A 19,397-nucleotide genomic window follows, 5' to 3' on the forward strand; every position below is an offset into this window, starting at 1 on the left:
TCTCGAGCAGAGCCCAAATGCTGCCCATTCCGACTGGTATACATAGCCACTGGTGCTTCGCCTGTATTTACTGCGGGTAGGTTCTGGCCTCAAAGGTGCATGATCTTGTGACTGACAGTAACAGATACACAATGTCAGGGAGGCCCATTCTCCGGTGGGTAGGCCCCAGGGGCACAGGCCCAGATCTACCAGAATTGAGCGTTTCATTGTGTTCTCTGCATCTCCAGCTTGCTGGCCAGTACAACAGAATGCAAGGCCACGGTCGCAACCTGCGTAGCAGTGAGCTGCCCTGACTTAAACCCTTCTCCCCATCCTCCCTGGGGAGAGGTGGAATTTGGGAAGGATTTGCAGGATGTTGTCTACTTGATATATTCTCGTGAGCTGGCCCCTTGCGCCTTCTGCTGCAGTGGATAATTGTCAGCGTTTGCTTCCACACCTGCTGCCAATTCTCTTCTGCTATTTAAGAGTCTAGGCCTCGTCATCAGGCCCTCTGATCAGGCTTTCTGAGTTGTATTTTGGTGACAAGGCTGGAGCATAGGGGGGAGGTGTGTTTGCAGGGCTGTGTGGGGGAGGAGAAGGATAGTTCCAGAGGTTTGGTTAACAGAGCTTTCTCAGTGTGTAATTTTAATAGAGAGAATGTTGAGTGAAGATTACCAGCTGTTTGACGGGGATCATATGGCTCCGTTTCAAGGAGTTGGCCAAGCTGAGCTGATAGAATTATAGAGCCATATGGCACAAAAGGAGACCATCTGGCTATCCAGTTAATCCTGCTAACATGCTCTGTCCTTGTAATTTTTTTACCCTTTGAGTGGAATAGTGACATGACCGATGTGGGATTGGGCCTTGTGCTATTTTCAGTGCAATGGTTAATATCTGTGCATTATTTTAACTCAATGAAATGGCCAGTTAGAAATCAGCTCAATTGAATTTCACCCCAATGCCTTGGAGGTTTTCCAGATTCAGCAACAGCCCTTCTACAGAGTATAGCCGGAGTTTTGACTGATGTTATGGTCACCGATCAGGACAAACCAGAGGAAACTCCCAGTGCAAGTGTTTATGGCGTTACTGTACCCTGAAAGCCTGGCGAAGCCCAGCGTTGTCGGCAATGTTCTCTCCCAAAGTTCTCTGCCCCTTTATCTAGAAGACACAAGGTTAATAACCATGCTTTATAGACACCCGCACTAGAACAACTTGCATTTATATAGAGCCTTTAATGTAGAAAAACACCCCAAGGTGCTTCACAGGAGCATTATCAAACACAATTTGACACCGAGCCGCATGAGGAGATATTAGGACAGATGAACAAAAGCTTGGTAAAAGAGGTAGGTTTTAAGACGTATCTTAAAAGGAGGAAGGTGAGGTAGAGAGGCGGAGAGGTTTAGGAGGGAATTCCAGAGCTTAGGGTCAAGGCAGCTGAAGGCACAGCCACCAATGGTGGAGCGAAGGGAATTGTGGATGTGTGCCAGAATTGGAGGAGAATAGTGATCTCAGAAGGTTGTGGGACTGGGACTGGAGGAGAATACAGAGATAGGGAGGGGAATTTGAATTCAAGGATGAGAATTTTAAACTTAAAGTGGACTGGAACCTTGGATAACGAGGGATATTGTGAGCCGAGTCAAAAAGAAAAAGGAAGCATTCATAAGGGCTAGAAGGCTGGGAACAGACGAAGCCCTTGAGGAATATAAAGAAAGTAGGAAGGAACTTAAGCAATGAGTCAGGAGGGCTAAAAGGGGTCATGAAAAGTCATTGGCAAACAGGATTAAGGAGAATCCCAAGGCTTTTTATACGTATATAAAGAGCAAGAGGGTAGCTAGGAAAAGGGTCGGCCCACTCAATGACAGAGGAGGGAATCTATGCGTGGAGTCAGAGGAAATGGGCGAGGTACGAAATGAGTACTTTGCATCAGTATTCACCAAAGAGAAGGACTTGGTGGATGATGAGTCTAGGGAAGGGAGTGTGGATAGTCTGGGTCATGTCGATATCAAAAAGGAGGAGGTGTTGGGCGTTTTTAAAACATTAAGGTAGATAAGTCCCCAGGGCCTGATGGGATCTACCCTAGAATACTGAGGGACGCAAGGGAGGAAATTGCTGAGGCCTTGACAGAAATCTTTGTATCCTTATTGGCTGCAGGTGAGGTCCCAGAGGACTGGAGAATAGCCAATGTTGTTCCTTTGTTTAAGAAGGGTAGCAAGGATAATCCAGGAAATTACAGGCCGGTGAGCCTTAGGTCAGTGGTAGGGAAATTATTGGAGAGGATTCTTCAGGACAGGATTTACTTCCATTTGGAAACAAATGGACTTATTAGCGAGAGGCAGCATGGTATTGTGAAGGGGAGGTCGTATCTCACTAACTTGATCGAGTTTTTTGAGGAAGTGACGAAGATTTTTGATGAAGGAAGGGCAGTGGATGTTGTCTACATGGACTTCAGTAAAGCCTTTGACAAGGTCCCTCATGGCAGACTGGTACAAAAGGTGAAGTCACACGGGATCAGAGGTGAGCTGGCAAGATGGATACAGAACTGGCTCGGTCATAGAAGACAGAGGGTAGCAGTGGAAGGGTGCTTTTCTGAATGGAGGGATGTGACTAGTGGTGTTCCGCAGGGATCAGTGCTGGGACCTTTGCTGTTTGTAGTATATATAAATTATTTGGAGGAAAATGTAGCTGGTCTGATTAGTAAGTTTGCGGACGACACAAAGGTTGGTGGAGTTGCGGATAGTGATGAGGATTGTCAGAGGATACAGCAGGATATAGATCGGTTGGAGACTTGGGCAGAGAAATGGCAGATGGAGTTTAATCTGGACAAATGTGAGGTAATGCATTTTGGAAGGTCTAATACAGGTGGGAGGTATACAGTAAATGGCAGAACCCTTAGGAGTATTGACAGGCAGAGAGATGTGGGCGTACAGGTCTACAGGTCACTGAAAGTGGCAATGCAGGTGGATAAGGTATTCAAGAAGGTATACGGCATGCTTGCCTTCATCGGTCGGGGCATAGAGTATAAAAATTGGCAAGTCATGTTGCAGCTGTACAGAACCTTAGTTAGGCCACACTTGGAATATTGCATATAATTCTGGTCGCCACACTACCAGAAGGATGTGGAGGCTTTGTAGAGAGTACAGAAGAGGTTTACCAAGATGTTGCTTGGTCTGGAGGGCATTAGCTATGAGGAGAGGTTGGAAAAACTCAGATTGTTTTCACTGGAACGACGGAGGTGGAGGGGTGACATGATAGAGGCTTACAAAGTTATGAGCGGCATGGACAGAGTGGATAGTCAGAAGCTTTTTCCCAGTGTGGAAGAGTCAGTTACTAGGGGACATAGGTTTAAGGTGCGAGGGGCTAAGTTTAGAGGGGATGTGCGAGGCAAGTTTTTTTTACACAGTGGGTGGTGAGTGCCTGGAACTTGTTGCCGGGGGAGGTGGTAGAAGCAGGTACGATAGCAACGTTTAAGAGGCATCTTGACAAATACATGAATAGGATGGGAATAGAGGGATACGGTCCCCGGAAGTGCAGAAGGTTTTAGTTTAGGCAGGCATCAAGATCGGCGCAGGCTTGGAGGGCCGAATGGCCTGTTCCTGTGCTGTACTGTTCTTTGTTCTTTGTTCTTTGAGAGCCAACGTAGGCCAGGAAGCACAAGGGTGATGGATAAACAGGAGCTGGTGTGAGTTAGGACGCGGGCAGCGGAGTTTTGGATGAGCTCAAGTTTAAGGAAGGTGGAAGGCATGACTGGCCAAGACAGCATTGGAATGGTTAAGTCTGGAGGTAACAAAAGGCATGGATGAGGATTTCAGCAGCAGAATAGCTGAAGTAAGTGCAGGCACATGCAATGCTATGGAGTTGGAAGTAGGCAGTCTTGGTATTGGATAGGATATGGGGCCAGAAGCACAGTTCAGGGTTAAATAGGGTGCCAAGGTTCAAGTTCAAATAGCACTGGGGACAGGGATGGAATAAAACTCACAAAATAAAATTTCATGGAAAGGGGGTTAAGTTTAGGATTAGGGTTGGATGTAGAGTTTCGCATCCACATATTCGGAACCAACAAATTGGTTCCTTCTCTCTTCATTTTCCACTGGAGCTTCTCCTTGCCTTCGCCCAGCACCTCTGACATTTCAGCACTCCCTCAGTACTGCACCAGAGTAACAGCTGGAGGCGTCTGTGTATTCCGGGGATGGGAGGGTCTAAGTCTTTAATATTTTCCAGAAATAGATGTCAGAATCCGAGCACACATCACCACTTGCAGCCCATCTGGTCCTCAGTGTGTCCCTGTAGCCCACCAGGTCCCCAGTACGTACCTGTAACCCAGCTTGTGCCCAGTAGTAGTCATTGTACTGTTTTATCATACATTCTGTTTTATCATTGAACTTTGAAATTGATGCATTGCTCCACCACTGATGCAAATTTCCATTTTTATCATATTTTCGACCTACAAATGAAACAAAATAAGAAAAAGCAACAGTTCTTTTGCAACATATGTAGACTGAAGTGAAAATTCCAGGAATATATTCCATATATGAGATTTTTTTTTTTGACCATCGACCATACTTATTCCTTGCTGCCCCGTGAATGTCCTTGTCTCCCTTGCTGCAGTCAGTAGCTGATCCACTTCAATAAATGCCCACCCATTCTGTCCTTTTCTACCCCACGGAGCAGCCTCCTACGTGGCATTTAATCCAAAGCCTTGCTGAAGTCTAGATAAACAATATGCATGGAGTTCCCTTCATCCATGAGCCCTGATGGCCCCTCAAAGAAATTTAACATCTTTGTCAAGCATGGTCCACTCCCTCCATGAAGACCTGATGACTTTCCATCTTATAATTTTGTTAGATTTGTCCACTCACTAATCTACAAATCTAATAGATAGCTGAACTACATCATCAAAAGAGGATAAGACAAGTCAGAAGATGGCTGGTCAATGAACAATGCTCTGATCAGACTACTATCTAGTTCTGGTCACTCAGACATTCCAGCAGCTGAGGCAGAGCAGGGAAGGAGCCATTAGTTTGAACATCAGGGTCAGGGGTCAGAGGTATATGGAAAAGCTGGAGAAACCTGGGAGGAAGGAGACAGAGATGAGTTTATAGGGGTATGTATTGACAAGAGATAGATTCAAAAAATTACTTCAACCAAACTATGGGAGTAGACAAGGGGAGACTAATTCAAACCCCTAAAAGGAAAATGTAGGACTGATATCAGGAGGTTGTTTCTCACATCAACAGTGACCAACACTTGGAATTGTCTTTAGGCTGGAGATGGAAAGCCTGGAATCATTTAAAGAAAACAACTGGATGCCACAGTAGGGGTGATTATCGGGTGCTTCTGGACAGTTGCACCAAGGTGGGCCGAATGGCCTTCGTTGTCCACATCTATCTAGTGAACTAGAGGCTATAACGTGCATCATAATACAATGTAATAGGGCACAATTCCCCTTACCAGGGAATGTCCTGATCTAAGCTTGCATCTAGTTTGTCAGGTGCCCTTCTTGGATTAAGCAGGAAACTGCAGAGAATGGAGCCTCGTCCATTGTCTCTGATTAACTGGCATTGCCAAGTGGAAAGTCAAAGTGAAGTAGAAGGGACTATTGGATTAAATTGAAACTGTCTCCCCTGACTGGTGGGATTTGAGTCTGTCATTGATGTTGCACTAATAGATATATTTTTGGGACACACTGTATTTACCAGGAAACCTAATTCAGAGTATTATGGGCTGAGATGTCTCCCAAGTAAAAACCTCTATAAGCATGGGCTGATCAGGCAGTGTGTGACCTACTTACTCAGGTGAATGTTACAAGGTGCTCCTGACATGGAGCCATGCATGCTGGGACAATGTCTTAGAAAATGGTGTGCGCATCCCCGTCAATTAAAAAAAGGCAGGAAATCCCAATGGATTCCCAATATCTGCTCCCAAGGATTCCAAGCTGTGTACCAGGATTCCACATTCAGAAGAAAATATCCTATCTCTCTACTCTTTAAGCCTTCAACTTCATATTGCACACACAAACGCATGAAAGTCAATTTTCCCAAACGCATACAAATGGGGAGGCTCCATCAACCACGTATATCAGGAAATCACAGTCACACGATGTCCAATTTTCCCAGAGACTCAAACTGCAAAATTCCTTGGCGCTCTCAGTCTTTATTTCCACTTCCAATGTTTCTTCTTAAAACTCGTTCTTGCGACTCTGGTTGCACTGCATTTATTGTCCATCCCTAGTTGCCCCCACCCCCACCCCGGGCACCGCATCAAGACAGCTTGGGTCTTGTAGGCCCAGGCCAGGCTGGTATAGCAAACTGCCTTGCTGAAAAGGACATGTGTGAATCAGTTAGATTTTTACAACAATTTGGCAGACTGGGTGGTCATTCTCTGGTGCCAGCCCACAAATGATTGGATTTATTGAATTCAATTCCGTGGGACTTGAACTTACAACATCTGAGGTGCCAACTCCAGTACCATAGCCACTGGTCAGTGATATCATGGATTAAATGCCAAGACTTCTAAAACCCAAGCTTTGTATCATTTAGACGCAATTCCTGAGTTTTCCCAGTCTTGTTTTTTCTCCGACTGTTTTCAACCTGTTTCGCCATCTGCAATAGAGGTCTTGCTTTCTCACTCCCTGCCCAACCTGCATTGACAGTCACTACAATGCCAGGAGTTCCTGACCTGCTCACAGTGAAGCCAGCAGACTAACACTGGTGAGGATCAGAGGGAATGAGGAGGCAGGATAGATGGGTACAGAATCCTCGACAGTGTTTCAATATTCCTTCTCTTGACCCGCTGCTCTACACACTACAGTTGGTAGAGTTGGGTGGAAGTTGTCTGCTCGCCCTCTCAGCAACTGAATGGCTTGTAATAAGCCAAGACAACAAAATAAGAGGAAGCGAAGACAAAGTACTAGATCATTTAAAGAGCTGTGGAGTCAGCAGTAAGGCATGTATTTCTGCAAGAACTCCCATTTCTTTCCAATCCAGCAGTCAGACTTCAGATTAGTAACAAAGTTTCATTAAATTGCAGAGAAAGTATTTCTTAATTGAGGCCAGTGACTCTTACCATTATCATCAAACGCATGTGAGAATTCATGTCCAACAATGACTCCAATTGCACCATAGCTGATGGACCTGAAATCAAAAACAATATCTGAGATACTTGGCACTTTGGCATCAGTTTGGCCTCATGTTATTTGTCCCAAAGTGGCAGCGGTGGCTCAGCGATGTCCCTTTGAGTCAGAAGGGAGTTCAAGCCCCACTCCAGGTCACGAGCACAGTTTCTGGGCTGCCCCCACCCCAGTGTGATACTGAGGGAGTGCTGCACTGTTGGAGGTGTGGATGAGACATGAAACTGCCCTCTCAGTTGGCTGTGTCATTTGAAAAAGAGCAGGGAGATCTCCTGGCCAATGTTGATTCCTCAACCAACACCATTAAAACTGATTATCTCATCACTTATCTCATCTATGTTTGTGGGACCTTGCTGTTTGCTAATTTGCTGCTATGTTTCTCTACATTACAATAGTGACTACACCTCATTGACTGTGAAGTGTTCTGGGATATCCTGAGGATATGAGTGCTGCTATATAAGTACAAGTACTTTCTTTTACAATAACTTTACCTCAAAGTAACAATTTCTTGATTGTGACCCTGAAATGCATGGGACACGATTGTGGCAGTTATTTTAGAAGAGTTTGCATTTGGCCAGTGGATGCTCGCTTCACCCCTCCCTCACCTTGGTTCCCTATGTGAGGCAGCTGAGCAGCAGGAGGAACTTGCATTTGTATAGCGCCTTTCACAACCTCACGACTTCCCAAAGCACTTTACAGCCAAATAAGACCTTTTGAAGTGTAGTCACTGTTGTAATGTAGAAAATGCAGCAGCCGATTTGTGCAATGTGATAAAGACCAGACTATCTGTTTTTAATGACGCTGGTTAAGGAATAAATATTGTCCAGGGGACATCAGCAATAACTCCCCTGTTCTTCTTCAAAGACGGCAGGCGGGCCTCATCTGAACGTTTCATGTGAAAGACAGTGCCTCCAACAGTGCAGCACTCCCTCAGTACAACACTGGACTGTCAGCCTGGAGTGGGATTGGAATGCATGATCCTGTAACTCAGAGGTGAGAGTGTGCCTCTAAGATGATGCTGGCACAGCTGATCCAGAATAAATATCCTTAAAAAAATTTCACTTCTTTCTGTGACTCCAGACTGCTTTCCTCCCTTGTTGGACTTCTCTTCTGACGTTTTTCAGAAAAGAAAGTGGCCTCAGCTTGTTTGGAAAACATTGTAAAATATACTCCTTCTTCATCCATTCTGCACACCTGTCCTCCTAGAGAGCAACAGCTGTGTCTTTACATCTCACAAAGCTCCAAAGAGATTTAGTGCTCAGGAGCAAACTCCGCTTTATTACACAGTCTCATGCAGGCTGAACGCTGTGATGGTGTTTTACAGACTAGCCTGTCATCGCTCACACATGGAGGGCAGGACCCGTGACCCAGAGAGAGATCAATACTTGTTGGGGTGGGGAGGGATAGGATGAGGGTTATGATGGGGTCAGATACAACACTGCACGAGTGACTGTGTCAGGGTTAAGGTTAGAATTTGCGTGGGTCAAACAGATCAGCGTGACAGTAGACACTTACAAAGGATATTGTTCTCCCCAAAAAAATGGCTTTTGAAGCTCTCCAGCTGGAAATTCTGCAAAAGGAAAAGAAACAAGAATGTGTTTAATCATTGGTCATGGTAACAGCCCCTCCCTACCTTTCACCTATGGAACACTGAACTCCATCCTCCAATCGGGCCTCAAACACAGGGGGTTAAGTTGCTCTTGGGTGGGAGCACTAACTGGGTGATCGCTAATCAGCAGCCTGTTTTACATCTTGCCTAATCTCCTTTTCATTTGACTTCAATGGGATGAGTAAAATGATTTGCTATCACCCATTGCGTGATACTGTTCAAGACCCACTAACATGATTACTTTCTGTATGAACCTAAATTTTCTGATTGCTTCATGCCCGATATATGGGTATAAATCAGGACAACTCAGTCTGGTGGAGTTCTGTTGGTCCAGATGCCTACCCGTGCCCATTTCTGACCAATGCAGTGACATCTGACCAGTTTTGGGCAGCTCCATATCAAAGAGGTGAACATGGCATTGCCCGCCACATTGCCCATTGTTTCTGACCCACTTGCATGGTTTCCTCCTCTTGCCCATGTAGAACTCGCATCGGAGGGAGCCAGACCTTGGGAGATGACGGAAGTGAATATCAAGAGCTGAGCCCCAGTGTGGATTGTGTCAGTTATACCGAGGCTGAAAGGGTTAAATTATGAGGAAAGGCTGCATGGACTAAAGTTATATTGCCTCGCCTTAAGTGATCTAATTGAGGCACTTAAGATGATTAAAGGACTGATAGGGTAGACACAGAGAAATTATTTCCCCTTGTGGGGGAGTCCAGACAGGGGGATAATCTTAAAATTAGTTGTGATGTCAGGAAGTGCTTTGTCACACTGAGGATAGTGGAAATCTAGAACTTTCTCACTCCCCCGCTGCCCCCCCTCCCCCCAGCAGCAAAAAACTCTTGAGGCAATGGGGGTGGGGGGGTTCAATTGCAATTTCAAACTGAGATTGATAAACTTTTGTTAGGTGGAGGTATTAAGGGTTACAGAACCATGGAGGTTAGATGAAGTTAAGGTGCAGATCAGTTGTAATCTAATTCAATGATGGAACAGGCTCGAGGGGCCATATTCCTGACACGATTTGGACATTCCCACCTGCCTTTGCACCATTTACTGTGGGACTTCCATCTCTCCTCATACGTCAGTCCCGCCATCCCAGGAATCAGTCTGGTAAACCTTCGCCGCACTCCCTCTATAGCAAGAACATCCTTCCTCAGATAAGGAGACTAAAACTGCACACAATATTCCAGGTGTGGCCTCACCAAGGCCCTGTATAATTGCAGCAAGACATCCCTGCTTCTGTACTCCAATCCTCTATGAAGGCCAACATATCATTTGAATAGATTCAAGAGAATGGTTCAAGAATGAGGAACTTCAGTTACGTGGATAGATTGGAGAAGCTGGGGCTGTTCTCCTTAGAGAAGAGAAGATTAGGAGATTTGATAGAGGTGTTCAAAATCATAAGGGGTCCGGACAGAGTAGATAGGGAGAAACCGTTCCCATTGGCTGAATGATCCGGAACCAGAGGACACCAATTTAAGGGGATTGGCGAAAGAAGCAATGATGACGTGAGAAAACACTTTTTATGCAGCAATTTGTCAGGATCTGGAATGCACTGCCTGAGAGTGTGGTGGAGGCAAATTCAATCGAGGCATTCAAAGAGAATTGGACAATTATCTGAAGAGATAAAAATTGCAGGGCTACAGGAAAAGGCAACAAAGTAGGACTAGGTGAGTTGCTCTTGCAGAGAGTCAGCACATACATGATGGGCTGAATGGCCTCCTTCTGTGCTGTAACCATTCTATGATTCTATGAACAGTGACTACACTTCAAGAAGGTACTTTATTGGCTGTAAAGCACTTTGGAACGTGCCAAAGTCGTGAAAGGCTCTATATAAATGCAAGTCTTTCTTTTTCACCACCACCTCTGATGTCTAGTTCTGCTGTCCCAGGATGGTGAGAGGAGAACTGCTGGACCTTGGTCTGTTTTCATCCAACAATTTCTATGAGGTACCCACGGAAACATCTGGTCTTGCAACATGACAACATGAAGCACAGTGACAGAGGGAACTGTCCCATTACGGTGGAGGATGCAAGAGCCAGTGCAGCCTGGCAGCTGTTAACACAACCCAGCATACATTACATACTCAAATACTTCCACTCAGAAAAATGAAAAGTGCAGCTTCATCCAACCAAAAGCTGAAAGTCAAACAAAATACTTACGGATCTGGTTAGTTGTTGGGGAGTAGAAGGCATTTACCGTGGTGGGATTGGTGTACCATCTGCAAATAAGGACACAGTCAGATTCGATAAATCACCTGCTTAACAACATTCTCTGCATTTCAAAGCAGTTCAGTGCATGCATCTCACTCAGAGAGGTTTGGAGAGATGGTATAAGACCCTCTGTAAATGCAGAATCTCTCTTTCGAGCACAATAGTGTATATTTGAGTAGCAGATCTGAGTGTAATTACCTCTGCATATTTTGACACAAAGTGCTGTGTATCACACAGTAAAACAACTGACTGGAGCATTTAACCAGAATCAGGATTAATGAACTCCACTGAACAGCTTTTTCACTCCTTAAAATGACCTACTGCCTGACTCAAGGGGCCTAGACCCTCAAAGATGAGGACATTTAAAAAATACTGTAAAGAACTTTGCAATGTCTGGCTCCGTTTATGAGGGGACCAAAGAGGGCGCCCATCACTTCTTTGGACACTAGCTCTGCTCTAGTGGTAAAACAGTTTGGGTGGGTACTTGGGAGGGGCCTGTAGTGACAAATGTATGGCACTGACCCTCCATATTCCGATAGAGTCAGTGCTGGAGGTCACCAGGAGGTGTGACCTCAGTTTATTCATGGGGATCGGAGGATTGTTGGGTCACAACGTGCGTGAGCTTAGCATGCCTTGTTTGTGCCGGCAGGATATCAAAAGGCAAACAGACCAGCAACACATAAAATAAAGGATACAATTCTAAAAGGGGTGCAGGAGCAGAGGGACCTCGGGGTATATGTGCACAAATTGTTGAAGGTGGGAGAGCAGGTCGAGAAAGCAGTTAATAAGGCATATGGGATCCTAGGCTTTATAGATAGAGGAAGAGAGTACAAAAGCAAGGAAGTTATGGTGAATCTCTATAAAACACTGGCTCACCCTCCACTGGAGTATTGTGTCCAATTCTGGGCACCACACTTTAGGAAGGATGTGAAGGCTTCAGAGAGGTTGCTGAAAAGATTCATAAGAATGGTTCCAGCGATGAGGAACTTCAGTTACCTGGACAGATTGGAGAAGCTGGGGCTGTTCTTCTTCGAGAAGATTAAGAGGTGATTTGTTAGAGGTTTTCAAAATCATGTGGAGTCTGGACAGAGGAGAGAGGGAGAAACTGTACCTGTTAGTGGAAGGATGGAGAACCAGAGGACACTGATTTAAGGTGATAGGCAAAAGAAACATAAGCGACATGAGGAAAAATGTTTTTACGCAGCGAGTGGTTAGGATGTGGAATGCACTGCCTGAGAGTGTGGTGGAGGCAGATTCAGTCATGACTTTCGAAAGGGAATTGGATAAGCAACCGTAGAGAAAAAAATTACAGGGCCAAAGGGAAAGGGCAGGGGAGTGGGAGTAGGTGAGTTGCTCTTGCAGGGAGCCAGCACAGAAACAATAGGCCGAATGGCCTCCTTCTGTGCTGTAACCAGTCTATGATTCTATTTACACACTTACTCTGTCTTCGAAACACGACTCCTTAAGTGTGCGAAACCAATCTGAGCGAAGAACTGAAGGGACTGCAGCACATTTTCAAAGTAGTCTGTTTTCGAAACATTCAGCTGTGTAGGCAAAGAACAAACCGAGTTAGACCCCCAAACAAGAAAGCAGCACCTCTCCTATAGTGTTCTCTAAGACAAGGGTCGAGGGTTTGTACCAGGAACCGACTGGGACTCTCAGCTGGCTTCAGCCAACTGACCAGCCTTCACACTGTCGCTTTGGACACACTGGGCGGAATCTTCCCACTCCCACCCAGGTGGCTTTGACAGCTGCACCAGAAGGAAGGTAGGATGTGAGTCCGGCGAGTCAGCAAGCCGACACGTTCCCGCCTCCGGCCAATCTTTCCAGAGGCGGGGTGGAAGGGATATGGGCTACCTGCCCAGCAGTGGCAGGTAGCCAATCTAAATATTTAAAGGCCCGCTTAGGGACAGATCCGGGACGCGCTGGGATCTTCCCGGGGATGGATGGGTCCACTGCTGTGGCCAAAGGCCAGCAGGTGCCTGGGGGCGGCTTGCAGGCAGCAGACCAGGGGGACTGGAGGTCTCTTTCAGTTCCCACTCCCACCAGCCCCCCCTCCCCCACCTCATTAGAGGTGCAGGCATCAGCAGCTCGAGCTTATTTTAAAAGAGGTAGAAATCTCTTCAGAGGGCACCTCAAGATGGAAGTGCCCTCTCGGTCCCCTCCTACAGTGGCAACACCCGTCTCTGCCAATGAGGCTGCCGTCCTTCCAAGGCAGCCTCAGGAATCTGCCCGCCATCCTGGTGGACATGGAGATGGCCAATCTGGAGGCTGCCTCCGATAGGATCGTGCCAGCGGGCCCACTGACAGAAATGGTCCCAACACATGATTGTTTTTAAAGGGGATAAGATCCCACCTCCTGTTACCGACAGTTAAAATACAGGGAGAAACTAGAACTGCCCACATGAGAAAGGTGGGTGCAGACAGTAATACAGATTATAGGACAACTGTTCAAAAAGAACAGGAAAGTTATCCAGTCACTCAATTGAAGTCTGGGTGAAAACATTGGCTTTTTAGACAGAATTCCAGTGTTTGAGATTACCCATCTCCCATTAATTTGAACAGAAACAGCATCAATGAAGCTGTTTGTCAGGGATGGGTCAGTTACCTTTGACTCATTGCCTTTGACCTCCGACAGTTTGTAGGACTCTCACCTGTGACTCAGAAGGCCAGGGGTTCAAGCCCCACTCCAGCAGATCGGTGGAAACCCTGGTGACACGATGGAAACAATCGCTGACAATGTTTCTCCAGGGTTACTGCCAGAGTTACGACAGGAGATCGGGAGAAATCTCCCACAAATTCTACGCTGACACTCCAGTGCAGTACTGAGGGAGTGCTGCACTATTAGAGGTGCTATCTTTCAGGCGGATGTAAAAGATCCCTGGCACTATTTTGAAGAAGAGCAGGCGAGTTATCCCTGGTGTCTTTTCCAATATTTATCCCTCAATCAACATCACACAAACTGATTATCTGGTCTCTTATCACAGTGTGGTTTGTGGGACCTTGCTATGTGTAAATTGCCTAGATTTCCTACACTACAACAGTGACTGCTCTTCCAAAGTACTTCATTGTTTGTAAAGTGCTTTGAGGGGGTGGGGGGGGGGGCTCCTGAGAGGTGTTTATTTAAATGCAAGATCATTCTACAACTATGAGATTTCAGTATGTGAAAATTAGACTGAGTGAGATATAAGGGGCCATTTACCACCTCCCTATGCCCAAGTGCCATGAAGAGAAAGTGTCATGTAGGCCCCCACCTGCCAAGAATGAGGCACATTGGGTTTGTCGTATGAACATTGATTTTGAACTGTTGCTGGAGCAAGGAAATTACTTGTTGAACAGATCAACCGTGGCTGGAAAAAATATTTGTATACTAACAGACAGTGCTTGTGCAGACAAAGGACCATTCCCTGACACAGTCAACCCACAATGGATGTTGATCACCGGACAGTGAGGGGGTGGGGAAGTGCATTCCAGGGCCGGCTGGGGTGATGCAATCCATAGGGGCCAGGACTGGTTGGACCGGCTGGTCACAAGACTAACTGGCTGGTCCAGGGTTTTGAACTAGCCACAGAGAGTTTGAACTCAGAAAGACTGCTTGCTCCTGGACTGAGAAGATCTTTCTCCTGTCTGCTCCCATCTCTTTCTCACAAGCCCCTGAATCCACTGAAGACACCTGAACTCCAAGAGAGAAAAGTCTCCTACGTCGAACAAGGTTTAAGAATACTGGGCCCCAACGAAAAGCAAGAACTACCTACAATCAAGGACTCTACAGTGAGCTCGAAGAACCGTAACACAAACTCTTCAGATATTGCCTCAAACTTTTCACTTTATTTTTTCTTCTGCTCTTTTCTGCTTCTATCTGCATGTGTGTATTGCATATACATGCTAGCGTGGGCATGCCGTGTATCTGTAGGCGTTAACAGCATTAGAGTTTAAGTTGAATAAATTTCAATTTTTCTTCTTTAAACCTGAGAAAACCTGTTTGTGCTGGTTTCTTTGCCTTATAATTGGAAAACCGGTGAACAACGATTCACCGGGGGGAACTAAAAACACGGTGTGTTTAAAATTAAGCCCAGTTACGGTAAGACCAGGTGAAGGCTGAAGGGGAACCCGAGACCCCTTTCTCACCGGGGTTGGAGGAGGTTACAGAGATAGGGAGGGTTGTCGGGGCTGGAGGAGGTTACAGAGATAGGGGCTAGGGGTCATTACAAAGAGGATGGACACATTTGTTGCCCTGGAATTTCCCGAGAATCCCAATGGCTGAAGAGGATAATGTTAAGGATGTGATGGTCCTGGGAGGAGCTGGTTGTTCAAAAGGACCCCCATCTTGGTGGTTTTCTTGCTTTGTAGTTTGGATTATTTTTCTAACTGAAGATAATGAGAAAACCCTCAACATTGCTCACAGATGTCTGCCTTTTAAATCTGATGCTGGGATACTTAATCTAGTTGCTTTACACTTGGTGCAATAAGTTTCATCTTTCACACCTACCCTGCTTAATGAACACAAAAGCTCATCAATAAACATAAAAATGAATTTCGAAGGACCTGAGGTATCTAGCAATTGAAAGAAATTATGTTAATTTCCTTCCATATTTAGTTTCTCAGTCAGCATGGACCACATGGATCAGGTACTTTGCATCCATATCTGGTTAACTGCATAACTGGGGACACATTGAAACAGAAATTTCAGGAAAACAACAGAGGTTCAACCAGAATTCAGGTACTTTACATCGCTGAAGTCATTGTTAATGATGGTATCGTTCAGTATGAAGTTGGGATATCCTATTTTGGCCAGAACTGCATGTGCCTGAAATGAAGATTCAAGAAATTAGTAACAATTAATCCAACAGAATGGAACTAGCAGGAGTTCCTAGTAAATAACTTCTGCAGTGTAACACAATGGTAGCTGCAGCATGCTGTGTGTCCTGCTACACTCTGATCGAGTTTTGGGCCAGGATTTTGTTGAGCTCCTGACCCCAGACTCTGTGGCACAGACCCCGAGGCCAGGATTGCCGGGCCCGATCTCCTGGAGGCGGCAAGGCTCCGTGCCAGACCCCCGCCAATTGGTGACGGGACCCAACTTTAAATAAATGAAAGAATACATTTAAGTACCACTCACTGCGATCTTACTGGCTGTCTGGGATCTTCTGTGCGATGGGCGGTACTCACGCACCTTCACTTTCCCCTCCAGGGAAAGCTGGCACCGCCAAGGTGGGGAAGTGGGGGGAGCTTATTTTTAGTGAAGTGGGAGGAGGGTAAGGGGTCAACTCTGCATTTCGAGAGGGGGGGGGTGGTAGTGAGGGGGAAGGGGTGACTTCTGCACTTTGTGCAGTTGGGATGGAGGAAGAGGTCAAATTGTCAATGTGAGTGTTTTGAACAGGGGTGATGAGGGGGTGGGGGGGTGAATGGGGCAGCCATTTATTTTCAATGTATTGGTGAGGGGGTAATGGGTCAGAAATTTATTTACAGTGCTGTGGGGGGGGGGGGGGGGGGTGGGGGGAGCAGGTAACGGGGTTCAACTCTGTACAGGTCTGGCAGCCCTTTAAAAATTGTGCCCGCCCTGCGTATTTAAATGAGCTGCTGCATGCTAGATTGCACCGGCGTGCAGCCTATAAGTGCGGGCCACCATCTTTTTCGCCCGGTGGCGGGAGAATAAAATTCAGCCTTTGGTGTGCATTCCTGTTACACACATGGTGACTATCCTGAATTTGTCACCAAACTTAGCGAAGGTTATCTGATCGATGAGTGGCAGTGATAGAAATGCTTGATCTACAGGCAAACCGACTCCCCACTCGATCTGCTCTTCCAGATTCCTCACTTGATTGATCCATCTGCCCCCCCCCCCCCATCGACCAAGGCTCCATGCCAGCTCTGCCAACTTGTAAACTTTAAAAATACACAAAACGTACCTTTTCTTTAGCTTTGGTCTTGGTTTCCATGTCCATCCAGTCATTTTCCTCCTCCAACATGTCCACAAATGCCCACCGAATACCAGCGACCAAATCTTCAGTCTGTAAACAAAGGAACACAAGTTTGAAACATTCATTGATGAGACAGTGTATTGAAATGTGTTGTATTGTGAGAGCCAGATCATGTAAATCCTTGGGTTGATCCCTGGTCTGAGCTACATTATCAAATCTTAACCCAGGACTCTCCATTGGCCTCATTGTTCCTGGATTAGAAAGGATTGGAAAATAAAGGCCAACCCCCCCCCCCCCCACCCCACCCACCCCCCCCCTACTGATGGTTCAATGAATCCTCTTCTCCACCAAGATTCACAGTCGTTTCTATTGGTGGACTTTAGAAACACAAAGATTTACAACGCAGCAGGAGACCATCCAGCCCATCATGTCCGTACTGACCAAAAAAAGTTATCCAGTTTAATCCCACCTTCTAGTTCTTAGTCCACTGACTTGTAGGTTACAGCACTTCAAGTACATATTCAAGTATTTTAATGTTATGAGGGTTTCTGCTTCTTGCCAATATTTCAGGCAGTGAGTTCCAGAACCCACCACCCTCCAGGTGAAGAAATTACTCCTCAACCCCCTCTAATCCTTCCACCACTTACTTTAAATCTATGTCCCCCTGCTTATTGCTTCTCCACAACTACAGCAAACTACAGGCCAGTCAGTTTAAACTCGGTGGTGGGCAAGTTTTTAGACACAAACAACATACACTTGGACAAGTGTAGATTAATTAAGGAAAACCAGCACCAATTTGTTAAAGGCAAATCATGTTTGACCAACTTGATAGAGTTTTTTTTGATGAGGTAACAGAGAGGATTGATCTGAGGGTAATGCAGTTGATGTGGTGTACATGGACTTCTAAAAGACATTTGATAAAAGTGCCACATAACATACTTGTCAGCAAAGTTAAAACCCATGGAATTAAAGGGACAAAGGGACAAAGGGGCGGCACAGTGGTTAGCACCGCAGCCTCACAGCTCCAGGGACCTGGGTTCGATTCTGGGTACTTTCTGTGTGGAGTTTGCAAGTTCTCCCTGTGTCTGCGTGGGTTTCCTCCGGGTGCTCCGGTTTCCTCCCACATGCCAAAAGACTTGCAGGTTGATAGGTAAATTGGCCATTATAAATTGCCCCTAGAATAGGTAACTGGTAGGGGAATATAGGGACAGGTGGGGATGTGGTAGGAATATGGGATTAGTGTAGGATTAGTATAAATGGGTGGTTGATGGTCGACACAGACTCGGTGGGCCGAAGGGCCTGTTTCAGTGCTGTATCTCTAAATAAATAAATAAATAAATGGAAAGGATTCCATATGCCTTCTTAACCACCTTATCGACCTGTCCTGCTACCTTCAGGGATCTGTGGGCATTCACACCAAAGCCCCACAATTCCTGTACACTTCTCAGTATTTTCCCATTAATCGTGTATTCCTTTGCCTTGTTTGACCTCCCCAAATAGAGTCATAGAGTTTTACAGCACAGAAACAGGCCCTTCGGCTCAACTCGCCTGCGCTGACCATCAAGCACCCGTCCTAACTAACCCCATTTCCCGGCACTTGGCCCGAAGCCATGTATGTTATGGCATTTCAAGTGTTCATCTAAATATTTCTTCAATGTCGTGAGTGTTCCTGCCTCTATCATCCCTTCAGGCAGTGTGTTCCAGATTCCAACCACCCTCTGGGTGAAAATATTTCTCCTCAACTCCCCTCTAAACCTCCTGCCCCTTACCTTAAATCTATGCCCACTGGTTATTGACCCCTCCGCTAAGGGAAAATGTTTCTTCCTATCTATCCTATCAATGCCCCTCATAATTTTGTATCCCTCAATCAGGTCCCCCCTCAGCCTTCTCCGCTCCAAGGAAAACACCCCCAGCCTATCCAGTCTGATTTCATAACTGAAATGCTCCAGCCCAGGCAACATCCTGGTGAATCTCCTCTGCACCCTCTCCATTGCAATCACATCCTTCCTATAGTGTGGTGACCAGAACTGTACACAGTACTCCAGCTGTGGCCTAACTAGCGTTTTACACAGCTCCCTCATAACCTCCCGACTCTTATACTCTATGCCTCGGCCAATAAAGGCAAATATCCCATATGCCTTCCTAACACCTTATCTACCTGTGCTGCTGCCTTCAGTGATTGAAGGCCGATAAATCCCCAGGACCTGATGGTCTGCATCCCAGAGTACTTAAGGAAGTGGTCCTAGAAATAGTGGATGCATTGGTGGTCATCTTCCAAGATTCTATAGAGTCTGGAACAATTCCTATAGATTGGAGGGTAGCTAATGTAACCCCACTATTTAGAAAGGGAGGTAGAGAGAAAGCAGGGAATTATAGAGTAGTCAGCCTGATGTCGGTAGTGGAGAAAATTCCAGAGTCCATTATCAAAGATTTTATAGCAGAGCACTTAGAGAACAGTGGTAGAATTGGGCAGAGTCAGCATGGATTTACAAAAGAACAAAGAACAGTACAGCACAGGAACAGGCCGTTCGGCCCTCCAAGCCTGCGCG

General features: G+C 46.1%; 1 protein-coding gene across 2 annotated transcripts in view; it reads right to left on the minus strand.

The window, feature by feature from the left end:
- The window catches only part of phex (phosphate regulating endopeptidase homolog, X-linked), a 183,949-nt gene that overhangs the window by 13,246 nt on the left and 151,306 nt on the right, over positions 1 to 19,397 (minus strand). For both annotated transcript variants that reach the window (XM_068040120.1, XM_068040119.1), the window contains 8 exons: positions 16,837 to 16,938; positions 15,657 to 15,734; positions 12,368 to 12,471; positions 10,877 to 10,935; positions 8,621 to 8,675; positions 7,042 to 7,109; positions 4,290 to 4,420; positions 1,072 to 1,137 (listed from right to left, as the gene is read on the minus strand). In XM_068040120.1, the coding sequence (XP_067896221.1) occupies positions 1,072 to 1,137; positions 4,290 to 4,420; positions 7,042 to 7,109; positions 8,621 to 8,675; positions 10,877 to 10,935; positions 12,368 to 12,471; positions 15,657 to 15,734; positions 16,837 to 16,938 (663 nt within the window). The remainder of the gene's footprint in view (positions 1 to 1,071; positions 1,138 to 4,289; positions 4,421 to 7,041; positions 7,110 to 8,620; positions 8,676 to 10,876; positions 10,936 to 12,367; positions 12,472 to 15,656; positions 15,735 to 16,836; positions 16,939 to 19,397) is intronic.

The sequence above is a fragment of the Heterodontus francisci genome, chromosome 10, assembly GCF_036365525.1.
Source record: "Heterodontus francisci isolate sHetFra1 chromosome 10, sHetFra1.hap1, whole genome shotgun sequence".
NCBI classification, from domain to species: domain Eukaryota; kingdom Metazoa; phylum Chordata; class Chondrichthyes; order Heterodontiformes; family Heterodontidae; genus Heterodontus; species Heterodontus francisci.